At 32.8% G+C, this 14,488-nt stretch overlaps 1 protein-coding gene across 1 annotated transcript; it reads left to right on the top strand.

The window, feature by feature from the left end:
- Nucleotides 1-799: 799 nt before the first annotated feature.
- LOC108559147 (lysine-specific histone demethylase 1A-like) lies at nucleotides 800-10,820 on the top strand. The gene is made up of 4 exons (XM_017916306.1): nucleotides 800-815; nucleotides 6,051-6,203; nucleotides 8,264-8,609; nucleotides 9,592-10,820. The coding sequence occupies exons 1-4, from the start codon at nucleotides 800-802 to the stop codon at nucleotides 9,938-9,940; spliced, it is 864 nt and encodes a 287-aa protein (XP_017771795.1). The 3' UTR covers nucleotides 9,941-10,820.
- Nucleotides 10,821-14,488: the final 3,668 nt, after the last annotated feature.

The raw sequence follows: 14,488 nt of genomic DNA, 5'->3' as shown, positions 1-14,488 counted from the left end.
TATCGGGGTAAAAGTTCATTCAGAAAGAAAAACTTCTAAAAAATACTCTGAAATGATAGAATTAATATTGGTCTAATTTTGCTATCATTACATAACTACAAAGATTTGGTTTTAGGCAAAACTAATTTTATTATTTCATGTTTTAATCGTTATTCTTCTTGTATAGTAAATAACTAAATGTGTAATAAAATAAAGAAATATTAGATTGTTTTGAGTTCCAAAATAAAAACATTAACCGTTAAAGTGAAGATTTTATGCGAGGCTAATGTAAATTTTCAATTAGATCCGCTTCTTCGGGTGGCATAAATTTCGGCGCACAACGGAATTAAGTACGCATTTTTACGGTCCTGCTCATATTTTTGCTCACCGTTCTTCTTTATCCTTTTTTTTGTTGTTGTTCTTTTCATTGCGTCTTTACATTATGCAGTGCGCAGCGAGCACTTTTATTAGTCGATAAATTCGTATCCGTTCTCGGGGTGTCGCTAATTCCTGTTACGAAATGTCCAGAGACCAGGAAAAGCGAGTCTCTTCCGCAAAAACCGTTTTTATAACCCTCCAGCAGAAGAGGCCACCACCACAGTTAATGGCACATAAACGGACGCAAATCGAGGTCCGCTTTTACTGCCGCATAAAAACACCGAGTTTATGGACCTTCATTTAATGTTCGAATATTATTATGAGCCCTTTACATACCGGATCATCCTGTGGATTAAAGCGTGATGATCACCTTCAATTCAGTTTGATGGTTATATAACGCTCTTCGTTGTTAATTAGGACGATTGTTAGTGATTTGGAAAAGATGAGGAGTTCTTTTGGTGCGTGTTACCTTTTGATTGAATTTGATGATGGAATTCCGGTCTTTGTAGTTCATTAATGTCGGGTGGTGTTGCTTTGTCGGTCTTACGGTTGTATGTGTTGAAAGGACGCAAATCAAATCGTTTTTTCTGGTTTGTAGTAGATATCCTTACAAATATGTACTTTGAATCCGGGATTTATGGATTCATCCTTTTTTGATTGAAATTATTAATGAAATATTTCTTCACTTCATTAATATATCGCAAATTGAATCATTTATCTGGTTTATGTCTCTGTCTATATCGAAATCTCGACAACCGAAATGCCGACAACCAAATTCCCGACAGTATCAAAATCCTGACAATCATAATTCTGACAATCATAATCCCGACAGTATCAAAATTCCTATATAATCGCCACCGACAATTGTAGTCCTTTGTTCGATTCAATTTGTTGACGGAACGCTGATAATCACCGACAATTCTTTAACTTGTCGTTCTTGCTGATAATAGCATCCAAAACATGTCACTTTATACTGATTTATAAAGCATGACTATCCTAATTAATACATTACATATTTTGAATCCTGGATATTTCCATAGATAAGTTCTCGGTGGCAATCGCAAGTCCGACAACCGACATCCCGTCTATTGAAATCCCGACGTTCGAAATCCCGAGTGTATCTAAATCCCGACTTTCGAAATCCCGAATATATCGAAATCCCGACAATCAAAATCCCGACTATATTGAAATCCCGACTATATTGAAACCCCGACTATATCAAAATCCCGACAGTGCCTTTCATTATTATAAATTTCTACAATAACATTTTTATGGTAGTCGGGATTTCGATATAGTCGGGATTTATAAAGCATGACTATCCTAATTAATACATTACATATTTTGAATCCTGGATATTTCCATAGATAAGTTCTCGGTGGCAATCACAAGCCCGACAACCGAAATCCCCATGTTCAAAATCCCAACGTTCGAAATCCCGAGTGTATCGAAATCCCGACAGTGCCTTTCATTATTATAAATTTCTACAATAACATTTTTATGGTAGTCGGGATTTTGATTGTCGGGATTTCGATATATTCGAGATTTCGATTGGATTTTGATTATCGGGATTATGGTAGTCGGAATTTCAAGCGTCGGGATTTTAATACAGCCGGGATTTCGAACGTCGGGATTTCGATACACTCGGGTTTTCGAACATCGGGATTTCAATAGACGGTCTTTCGGTTGTCGGGCTTGCGATATAGACCCATAAGTTCTCTTTAAATTTATTTTTTAACGGAATATTTGTGTTTGTGACCACCAAAATTGTATTGTTGTTTCGTCAGTCTCGTAATTAAAAGCACGCATATAAAGTTTATTGTTATTGGTATATGTTGGATGTTTATTCGAATATTATGCACACTTTTGAAGCAGGATTTTCCTATATATTATTCCATTAAATTTTATGACAGTATTCACAGATGTTGATTTTTCATTGTCGGTCTTACGGTAAAACGTACGCAAATTCAGTCCATTTTTAAAGCTTTATTGTTGATATGTATGTGAATATCATACTTATTTTAAATTTTTAGATTATACCATGGATTAGTCTACTTTTTATTAAAATTAGTGAAACTTTTACAGACCTGATTTTATACCTATTTAATTTTGCTAAAGTTAAATTTACCAAAATTTAGACTATTTCTACTAGTTTCTTAGAATTATAAATAATTGGTTTAAGAAAATTTAGATTTTAATGATGTAAGGTCTCGCGTTTAGATGATCCATTTTGATTCTAAACTAGCTTCGAATACTGGATAATTCTTATTATTGATAGACGATTTAATTTGATGATATAGTGATTTAATTGTGATATTGCATTGTCGGATTTACGATTAATTTTTTTTTATTGGTTGATTATCGTTCTAACATTATACACCCTTCGAATACTATATGATCCTTTGGATTAGTGCGTGTTCACCTTCGATGGAATTCAATGATAGAATTTAGTTAATCAAGTCGATTGTTGATCTTTCGGTAGGAAGAAGCGAGTAGTCCTTCGGTGGTGGTGGTTTATTGTTGTACGCGCGGTTTTGTTATATTGTTAGCGGTTGTTGGAGAGGAGATCCGAAAATGAATAATAGACGCAGGGAAATTCCGAGCATTATATAAATAAAAATTAATTAGCCGCTGCAATCGGGATTGGCCAGGCCTCTTTCGGAATCCAACAACAAGGTGGATTGATTGCGTCGATAATAGTTCGTCCGTTTTAAAATATTAATAGAATTTCTATAATTACGAATCTAATGAGACCATTTATAATTAAAACCCCGTTTAAACGCATCGACGTCGATTAATCGCCTCTCGCGCACTAACTACCTACTACTATGAACCATCGCATCGCATCTCTCTTTGCATCCATTCCATACGCTATTAGGCATGACCATCGTCTGCTGCAACTCCATCCGTTTCTTTCCTCCTCCTCTTCCTCATCTTTCACCTCATCCTCCTACTCCTCTCGTTAACTAGATGAATTAAAAGCTCGCACATGCAAAGACAGATTATGGAATATATACATTTTCTTATGATGAAGTCTTCAAGAATTATTTAGCCAGACTACAGTTTAAATTTCTAGTTGAGATCTCTGTAAGTAAAAAGGAGGTATACAATTTCTAATTACAAGGTCAATGAGTAAAATTAAGTTCAATTTGTTAGTGCTATTCTTTTACCATTGATCATATATGTTAGTATAGTGGTGGGAAAATGTGGCTCTTTTGAGAAGAAATTGCGGCTCCCAGCTTTCACAGTGGTGACTATATTGCGGTTGAGTGCGGCTCCCTAGATTTTTCTAAACTTTGTTCCCAATTGGTTGCAGACCTCCGATATTGTATAAAAGATGATTGGGTAACAAATTATTTTATGCAACAATAAATCTGATATTTTGAACATGCCTAGTAGGGCATTATTATAATTTTGTAGAAAATGTACAGCAATGAGGCATTTAATTTGGTTGGTATGTCAAGGGATGAATCTTGATAGTCCATACCATCTGATGTTGATTCAGTTGACGAAGTTGTCTGATTTGTTGGGTCTAGAAATTTATTAATTTCTGGTAGGCTTTCAAATTTTGCACTAATAAAAGAAGTTTACTATTTCGATCAACCAAGATAATTTGGTTTATATAGGTTCTGTTTAACTATAGTTTTAATTATTTATATAAATATTAATGTTATTATAAGTAATATCCTGAAATTAAACAGAATTTCTATAAAGATCATTTAAGATAACTTGATGGAAAGTTAGATTTTTTTGTGTTGTCGAATTAGTAGGAAATAATAGTTGTTTTAATGTACTACCTTATTGGCTATGAACTATCTCATCACATCACTCATTGGTTAAATTCCTTCCGCTATTAGACATAAGCATCATCTGCTGCAAGTACATCCAGTTCTTCTCCAATCCTCTCCTCCTCTCGTTACTGAAATCACATCGTCGATGATTGCTTGTTTAACGGGCGAAATTAAATGCGTGCGCTTGTGTGTGTGTTTGTGAAACAACAAGGTGTATGAAAAGAGCAGAAAACAGCGGATGGTTAAATAAATAAGTACATAAATAAATGAATGAAATTGGGGCGGCGGCGGCCGTCGTCCGGCTGTGACGGGGGGGAGGCGACGTTGGACCCTCCCCCTCTGGTTTCTCTTCGGCGCTCGCCGATGAAGAGTTAATAGTTCGTGGCATCGGGCCCATTATTTTAATTGGGGATTCGCCCGTAATTACAACGTCTGGATTGGACCTGGGACTAAAGGCAGGCGTAATTGCAGCTTAAACAAACACGAGACGGATGAGAAAATCGACCACACCAGAAATTTCGAAACCTCATCGATGATGATGATGATGATGCCACGATGATGATGATGGTGGCGGTGGCGGCAACGAAGGCGGCGGTTGTGCTTTACGCACATGCATTCGTCTTCACGAAATTTCGTGCGCCCTTCATTTCCAATGCAAACCACTTAACTTCAACGAGAATAAATACATTTGCTTAAGATTACATTCCATTAACCATGCTTCAAGCTACAACAACGACAACTTTAACGTAACTTATCTTCATACATTTTACAATATCTTCGAAAAGTAAAAATTTATTTGAAAAATTAGTAATTTTAATTATTATTAAGAATAAATTATTTTTCTTAGATATATTTAACATCATGTGTTAAGAACTTATTTTTTTTTAATTTCTTTAACCTTAAGCTATAAACGAGGTCCTACTGTAGTTCTAAATTTATAGTTGTGACATAACCATTTTTTGTTTAGATTTTACCGAATAGTATTTTTTTAATTATTCGTGATTAATTGTTGAAATTTTTGATTTTAATATATTTTTTTGGTTTTGAATTTTTTACTTTTGTTACTTTACTATTTTACAAATATTTTTGTCTGTTACAGTGTCATAATATGTTAATTTTCAGATTTAGTTGTTAATTTCAAATACTTAATTGCCAAAATAATGAGTAACTATTTTTTTTAACAATTTTGCAAATTTGTCCTTGCTATTAAAAGTTATAAGAAATATAGTAATTATTGCAAAAGTTAGTGACATTAATATGTTTAAGTTGGTACATAAGACAGCTGACAGTTATAGTCCATGATAACCAACTATTTGTTAAAATTGTGGATTGTGTAGTAGTTGGTACAGCTGACAGTTATTTATGACTGCTCTCGCGTATAGTGTTGATGCAGCATTACTGAGATTACATAATTGATCATAATTTTTCGTCTTGTATTATGAAGAAATGTAAATCTTTGCGAATTCCACGAAAACGCCTCTCGTTATAAGTACGTGCGAATATAAAAAAGCAAGCCATTTCCTTCGTCGTTAGCAGTAAATTGCCAAGTTATAACATGAATTCAACGACGTGTTAAAGAAACAAAAAAACAAAACATCTTTTATATCTCCTGAATTAGGGAAAGATCGTAACGCAATCTCGTAACAATCGTTGTTTTCTTGGGAAAATGTATGATGTTTTCATCATTTGCTCACTTAGTATTATTGCGTTGAGGTAGTAATTAAGTCGTATTATGAAGTTGCTGGAAACGGTTTCACTCCCCGTTTTCATAAGCTATTCGCGGTATGAGATACGTCCTGTATACAACTACGGTCGAGCTGATGGATTAGATGCATTTAGATGCATTCTCCATATACACGATCTAATGCATTCCCATTAATTCCGTATGCTTCCTTTTATTTTCAGTACGTAATGGATATTCCTGTGTGCCGGTGGCGCTGGCCGACGGACTGGACATCAAACTGAATGCCGCCGTCAAAAAGGTGGAGTACAGTCAACGAGGCGTCGAAGTCACCGTCTGCAACAGCAAGAATCCCCAAGTCCTCAACACCTACCATGGTAAGAATATATAATATTTGCTTTCCTCTTAGACGCGCCCACATATCTTCGGACTCGTTTCACGTCCTTCTACAACTATCTTTCTCTTTTTTACATACATACACACAACGTTATTCCCATTCGATTCAATGAAAATGAGATTTTTATTGGTTCTCCTCCTCTGTCGCTCTTATCTTCAAAGATACATAAATGCGAGTGCAATAAAACCGGGATTTCTATATTGTAGTCAACGCGGCGAGGATTTCATGCATCTTCCATGGAATTCGTATTGACTCAGGACTGCTGCTTACACGGCTACAATCACCGATTAACCATTCGAGATTTCGATTCAACAAGCTATTTTCATATTCTTACATATCAGACAAAAAGAAATAAATTTGTTATCAAATGTTCGAATCATTAGTACATACCTTTTTCCTTTTGAATTACCAAATTATATTTAATTACTTAATCACCGATTAACATGTTATGTACATGATGATACAAGAAATAAGAACAAATAAGCCAGTATCAGAATAGTTCGATAGAAATCAGAAATAGGGTCGTAATCATTAAAAAAGAACAAATATAAAGAATTATCCTTCATCTATTGAGGTGCATTCACATTAAAGGTAACTTCAAACGTTCAGCATTTACGTTGAACCTTTCCTAACATGAAGAAGCGCTTCTTGATAAGGTTTTTTTTAATTTATCCATGAAATTTGTTGTTCTCTTCAGATAATGTTGATTCTTCAATTCTTTTTCACCTTCTGGACTTCGTATTTGCTTATTTTGAAAATTTTCATTATGACATTTTGATTATTTTTCTATCAATCACATAACTTTCATAGCTTCTACTGTTTCTAATTTTTTATATATTGAATCGCCTAGAATGTTGATTTCTAATTAAATGTAATATATTATAGTGTTCTCTAATTATCTTTATTTCGTTTTTTCAATATGAATGTGTTACTTTGGATATACCCATCACCTTCTATTCTTTTAAATTTCGTTGAAGTCTTTTGTTACTCAGTAAATCTTAATTGAATACATTATTGAAATCTTAAAATTTCCCGGGAAAATTTCGAGAATGATTCTCGTCCATCAATATCACCTTTTTCTTATACTTTTCATGATTCGTGTAGATAGTTCCTACATCAGAACTATGTAAATAAAGTTAATTAAATTATTAAAATAGTTAGTTAAAGTTTTTTATATCTACCAGATATAAGGTTCTGAAATCAGCATAAATATTGTAACATTATTTTACAAGTACAGAACAAACTCTATTAATGCCTAAAAAACTTTAAATTTGCTATATGTTTATATAATTCGTTGATTTCAAACAGATCCTAGGCGATAAGCAAGGTACTTTTATATTTATTGTTGTGATATAACCATTTTTTGTAGATTTTACTAAGTATCCACGGATTATGTCTTCATCCTTTCAGAAACATTTGAGTAATTTCTTAATAATTCTTGATTGATTGATGAAATTCTTTTAAGTGCATCAAAATGCAAAGTTTTGTAAGTGTTGGCATTCAATTATATATGTAAATTACAAGAAATATATAGTAAGAGGATTGCTTATAGAGAAGGAGAATCTCGTTTATTTTTCAGTTGTGATTATTAGAGCGAGATTGGTTTGCCAAGTAAGTCCATACGTTATAAGAGCCGGAGCTTAAATAATTTATCATCGTTTGAATTAATTTCCAACCGGACTTAGAAAAGGGGGGCCTGCATTATGTGTTTGTATACATATATAATGTATTTGCTGCATTTATGGATTAGGGCGTTCCACCTTTTCGTTTTATTTATCTTCCTTCACCTCCTCCTCTTCATTCTCATCCTCCTCCTCGTTCATCCAATTCTGCTCATGCTGTTTCCTTTTTTTTTATTTTCCGTTGCTGGTAAAGCGAAATCGAGCCATTCACCGTATGTATCTGTGTGTACGCAATTTAATTGGTCTTGTCAGAAGTCGGTGTTAGGCCGGATTTATGGGTCTGAGCAGCGGCTCCCGCAGAAATCGCATCCTCTACCATTTGCAGACAAGGAATAAATTGTAACATGAAATGTTCCAGCCGACGTCGTCCTCTGCACTCTGCCATTGGGAGTACTCAAGCTGGCAGCGGCCTCACCGAACGTTCAGATGAATACCGTCCAGTTTTCGCCGCCGCTTCCGGATTGGAAGACCTCAGCCATCCAGAGGTTAGGTTTTGGGAATCTGAATAAGGTGGTGCTGTGCTTCGAGAAGATCTTCTGGAATCCTCAAGCGAATCTCTTCGGACACGTCGGAAGCACAACGGCTAGCAGAGGAGAGCTTTTCCTCTTCTGGAATTTGTACAAAGCTCCGGTTCTTCTGGCTCTTGTCGCTGGAGAAGCTGCTGCTATTATGGAAAACGTCACAGACGATGTCATCGTCGGACGGTAAGTACTTCATCAATTATTTACTTATAAAATATTAATTGCCAAATAACTAGTCAATTGAAAGTATTTGTTAACATCTACTGTGGAAGTTCTTTAAAATAGGGCAATATCTAGCATAATTCGGGTAATTCGTAATTCCGCAATATCCCGGACTGTTTGAAACCAGAGTAATTGATGAATATATTTAAATTACTAAATAATGTTTAATGCTTCACATGCTATAAGTATTACTAAACATAGTATCAATAATACTACATTAACGTTGTTTCTATTATGTAAAGGAATTGAACAATAAGTGTCAATTTAAAGTATTTGACAATGTCTGTTGTGTTACATATAAATTATCGTTTTCAAGAATTTAAGAGATTTACTTAAATAAGATGTTTTTTTCCTATATAACGTAAACTGTACAAGACACTTCTTAATTTTGGACCACCCATAGTCGTCTAAATTGGACTGGTCAAATTGGAGGAAACACCCTGATATACATAACAATATAACTGAATAACAAGTACATATAACTATAAATCTAAATACAGTGGTCCATTCTGTGAGACCAGTTGCTTTGATTGGACCAATGCACTTTTTTTGCCATTCTTAAATGCATTTTATTGAAATATCAGTAATATTCTCTCAGGTAGTCCAAATTCGGAAACCCATAATTTTTTTCGCATATAATGTAAACATTACAAGACACTTTTTAATTTTGGATCACCCATAGTTGCCTAAATTGGACTGGTCAAATTGGATGAAACACCCTGATATACATAACTATATAACTGCATAACATGTACATATAACTATAAATCTAAATACAGTGGTCCATTCTGGGAGACCAGTTGCTTTTATTGGACCAATTCAACTTTTTTTTACCATTCTCAATTGCATTTTATTGATATATCACAAATTCGGAAACCCATATTGTTGTTTATGCATTAATTAATAAGATTTTAAATAAATACTAAAATGTAATATATTGTAGGTGTATTGCGGTCCTAAGAGGAATATTTGGTCAATCCGGAGTACCTCAACCAAAAGAGACGATAGTGACCCGATGGAGAGCAGATCCTTGGTCCAGAGGATCTTACAGTTTCGTGGCTGTGGGTAGTTCTGGAAGCGATTACGACCTTCTCGCCTCACCAGTTCTTCCGCCCACCGCATCAGGGGCGGCCGCGACCTCCGGTCCAGCACGCGTCTTCTTCGCCGGAGAACACACCATCAGGAATTACCCAGCAACAGTTCATGGCGCCTTCCTCAGCGGTCTTCGAGAAGCGAGTCGCATCGCAGATCAAATCATAGGCAATCCGTGTCTACCAGCACCCATCGATTAAACCCAACAGTTTCCTTCCGACTTTTACCCACGTTCCAATTGAAGTTGATGATGATCCTCATGACGATGATGATGATGATGATAATAATAATAATTCGATTTGGGCGAACAATGGCTCGGCGATTCCTCTTCTCTCGCTATTTTAAAACAACGGGAATCCGTCGAGCACATGAATCAAAACCTTTCAATATGCTAATGCGGACCCGGGCCAAACGCCATCAATCATCAGCGACACTGACATGACAAATCACCGGTGCCGGGCCACTTCTTCGTTCCTCTCTCGCGCGCCATTTCTCACAGCGAAATTACGAAATTACGAATGACAACACGAACCTCCACCATATCGCATTTGGAATTAATCCACACCCTTCTTCTTTTGCTTTTACTTTTGACTTATCCTCTTTGTTATTTCTGTTGCTCTTGATCTTTGATATGTGGGTGGGGGGGGGAGGTAAACCAAATATTTTCGGGAGCGTCGAGCTTGTTGCTGTTGCAAACGGGTTCCTTCCTTCCATCATTCCTTCGTTTCGTCCGATCGTTCGCTCTCGAAAAGGATGGAGGAAAGCGCTCCCCGAAGAACAAGTTCCACAAAACCAATCCGTCAACGAGAAATAATGAAACGTCAGCCGTTATAGCACACAACGGCATACTAATGAGCTATGCGCGCCGCAGAGAGCGAAATTAAAAAATAAAAATCGTAAAATAAATAAGAAAATTAAACGAAAAATTTCGAAAATGTTTCTACCTTTTCGACCGAAAACGCTTATTTGCAGACACATAAATTGACAATTTTGTACAGTAAATAAATATTAAATTTAATATTTGTTTTTACAAAAATTGACATACCAAAAGGACAATTCTAATAATTCTTTGAAAATTGACAAAACAATATAAAATCTCTCAACATTTTGTTTCAGTGTTATTTATATACTAATAATTAATAAAAACGGACAAGAATTATGTGATGATTATTTAAATTTTTTATATGTGAATTTAAAAAGAAAATCATCAAAAATCTTGTTTAATTAATTAGAAACATATAAATTAATATATAAAAGACAATGCTTAAATCACTTAAGAAAAGAACAAATTATACTTTAAAAATTGTACAAATCTAAGAAATTTAAGGTAGATAAATCAAATTTTCTCATTAAAACAGGAAAACTTTAACAAACTAATTCCTATATTTAATTTCATATTGGTTTATTCATTTCTTTGAAAATATTGTTTGATTCTTTTTTTTAAATAATAACTCCTAATAACTGACATTTGAATAACGTTTTCTTTTTCTCCAAAAATCTTTCAACGTCTTCTATAATTTCTCACTAATGTACGAAATTGGCTGACGATAGTTTAATTTGCATTTCTTGAAAGCAATCCTTTTGTGTATCATTAAAAACGGGTTCTTCATCTTCACAATGTAAATAATTTCTAAAAATCCTTGTCTCAAGGATATTTCATTTGCAATTCATGATAATATTACTAAGGTTTGAATATTTTTGGTTTCTTTAAAAAAAAACACAAAAAATACTGTCTGTTAAATCCAATATTTGAAATTGACTTTTTTTGTAAGTATTTGTTGAAAGCAATTACTGAAAATATCTATGTTAGAGAAAATAAACAATTTCTTATGACATAATTTGAGGAACTGATCTGTATCGATTGTTATTATTGATTTATGTATAAAAATAAGCAATTTTGTGTCTGAGAATACGAATATTTTATATAGAGTGAGAATATTGGGAGTTAGAGAGTGGTCATGTTTTTTGCTACTGGGAAGGGGGATAGAGTTGATTAAAATTTTAATCGGATCATTAATCTTTGGGGAAGAAGGCTCGGTCCGTCGCCGCCCAGTTTGGCGAACAATTAACTTTCAAATGTTTCAATCGCCAATTCCTGAGCGCTCTTCGTCCGTCATCGCATCATCATCACCTCGTCATCATCATCATCATAATCTTCTCTCGCCGAAACACTTGCACTCCATTAGAATTATGCAACGGAAATATATACATTGTGGTAACGATCTCCAATTAGGCGCGATCAAATATGCGCGTATAAATTCCTATGATGGATAACTCTCGAAAATTAAACGACGTTCTCTTTTTTTCCATCTACTAGACGCACCAAATTAACACTCCATCAATTTTTAGGCCTAATCATAATAAAGAGAAAACAGAGGAGGGATTTGAATGCATACTTTTTTCTGTCTCTCCAATGGATTGGAGGATAGTTGGAAGGAGCGGCGTGGACGAAAAGTAAAGAGGATTATTATTAATCGACGCAATTAGGAAACTTTGAATACGTAAACAGGCACCTTGCATACATGAGACGCGCGTTTCGAATTCTTCACTACCGAATCACCTTTTCTTCTTTATATATTTGGTATTCATTTCCATGAAAACACATAAAATTTCCTCATATATTTCTTGCATTATCTACTATTATTTGCATTTATTTCATTTTCTATTTGATGCATTTACTGATATTACTACAATTATTTCCATTTTTATTTCTATATCGTTAGCTTATATATTATTTCATTTGTTTCTACGTTAGTTAGGATTTTCTAATATTTGTTTTAATTTTAATTATATTTAGTTCACTTTTTATTTTTATTTATATGTTTGTTTCCATTAATAGAAGAAAACATATATTTAGAGGATTTACTGATATTATTAGTTATAATTTTCATTGAAATCGTGTGTTTTCAATCATAATTTCATTAATTGTTTCATTATGTAATTGTTTCCATTCAATATTTAGTGAATTATTTTAAATTGTTCAAATTCCTTACATATCTAGTGATTTTTTTCCAATATTTTTTACTTTTGTTTATGTTCATTCATTTCCTTCTTTATTTCTCCACTAAAATTCCTCCATATATTTATTGAATTCTCTATTATCTTTTAATTTTAATTTCTGCTTCTACTAAGTATTTTTTATTAATTTTGTCTTTGTTTCTTCTATTGAAACAAATAAAAATCACACATATTTGATGGAATTTCTGATATTATTACTTATATTTTCATTTCAATCATGTATATCAATATTTTTTTTTACTTTAATTTAGGGTATTTTGTTTAATTTTATGTTTGCTTCCTTGACAAGAAACAAATTTAAATCCCAAACTTAATTTTGGGTTAATTTAATGATATTACTACTTATATTTTTCATTTAGGTAATGTACTTCTTTTTGTTTCACTTAAGAAACTTGTTAATTGATAAAAAATAAAGATTAAATATTTTTTGAGAAAAAAAAAGTACTCCTTTACCTATTCATAATAAAACAACTTTCCTCAAAAAAAATCTGCAAATTCTTTAGCTTCTTCTTAACTAATAGAAATTATATCTATACAAAAATTACTATTCCTTAATAATATTGACACGGAGTTATATTATATAAAATATAGAAGGTTTTTGTACATAACTTTTAAATTAAAGACAAATCACTTCTATTATGTAAATCTATGAAGATTTTTTTCTTACATACATAATTTTATAATTATTTTATTTTATTGATTAATTTAGACCAAAAGGACAATTTGCAAGAATAGTCTTGTTTCTCTAATATATATATATATATTTATTTAATGTCTGTTTTACTATAATTCTATCATTAATTTGATGGATTTACTAAAAAATGTCATCAATAGAACAAAACTGTAAGAAAACACAGTTTTTATCACAATCACAAAATCACAATCTGAAGACTAATTGTTTTCTATTTAATTCAAATCTTGCGTTAATTTTGGGATATCCCTTATATAAGATTATTATTATTAGATTATTTTCATTTAAATTCTTGATAAAATATTTAACAGACACATCGGAAATTGGTTGAACTACGTGTTTCAGCGATTTCCTAACAGATGACGCACAAGCAAATTTAACCAATGACACGAACCTAAGAACTTATAACGCCGTCTATCCACGGTATAGTGAAGTTCATAGTTGAGCAGTTTTGGCGCTGCTTTAATTAATTGTTTAATTATGATAAAATGTTAATATTGGCTAATTCTAATTAAAGTATAACAAAAATGTTTGCTAATAGTCGAAAATTAGTTATATAATTAAAAGACATTATAATGAAAAAAGTCAACATTCTTAATATATTTGTAAATAAATAAATAAACTAAACAGTTTCTTGTAACTAACTTTCTAATAACTTTGTAACTTTGTAATAAAACTTTCTTCTTCAGCTCAAATAATTAAAATAAACAACTTCTTCTAACTAAACCAAAAATATTACTACTAAACCAAACTTAAACTAACTTCAATGATATATATACATACGGCAATACAGGTAAAATTATAATTAAGGTACAATTACCATGTTTATTTTTTAATACGTTTCTACAGATTTCTAGAAACCAAAGCTTGTATAACTAGTTTGGATATGATTAGAGTAGATGGTGCTTTTTAAAGCATTAACTGAAACATAACTATAGTTTTTCAAAACTTAAAATGCAATTATTAATAACTCGAATGTTTTACATGTAATTAATTTATTTGTCCTTTGCAGCAGTTGAATTTTATTTTTATTATTTTG

Source organism: Nicrophorus vespilloides, unplaced genomic scaffold (assembly GCF_001412225.1).
Source record: "Nicrophorus vespilloides isolate i.1.1-1 unplaced genomic scaffold, Nicve_v1.0, whole genome shotgun sequence".
Classification (NCBI taxonomy): domain Eukaryota; kingdom Metazoa; phylum Arthropoda; class Insecta; order Coleoptera; family Silphidae; genus Nicrophorus; species Nicrophorus vespilloides.
The sequence above is the reverse complement of the archived record's forward strand: the minus strand, read 5'-3'. Positions and strand labels throughout refer to the sequence as shown.

Coding starts and splice junctions, on each gene's coding strand:
- LOC108559147 (XM_017916306.1), top strand. Junction 6,204..8,263: donor AGTCCTCAACACCTACCATG/GTAAGAATATAT, acceptor GAAATGTTCCAG/CCGACGTCGTCCTCTGCACT. Junction 8,610..9,591: donor GACGATGTCATCGTCGGACG/GTAAGTACTTCA, acceptor AATATATTGTAG/GTGTATTGCGGTCCTAAGAG.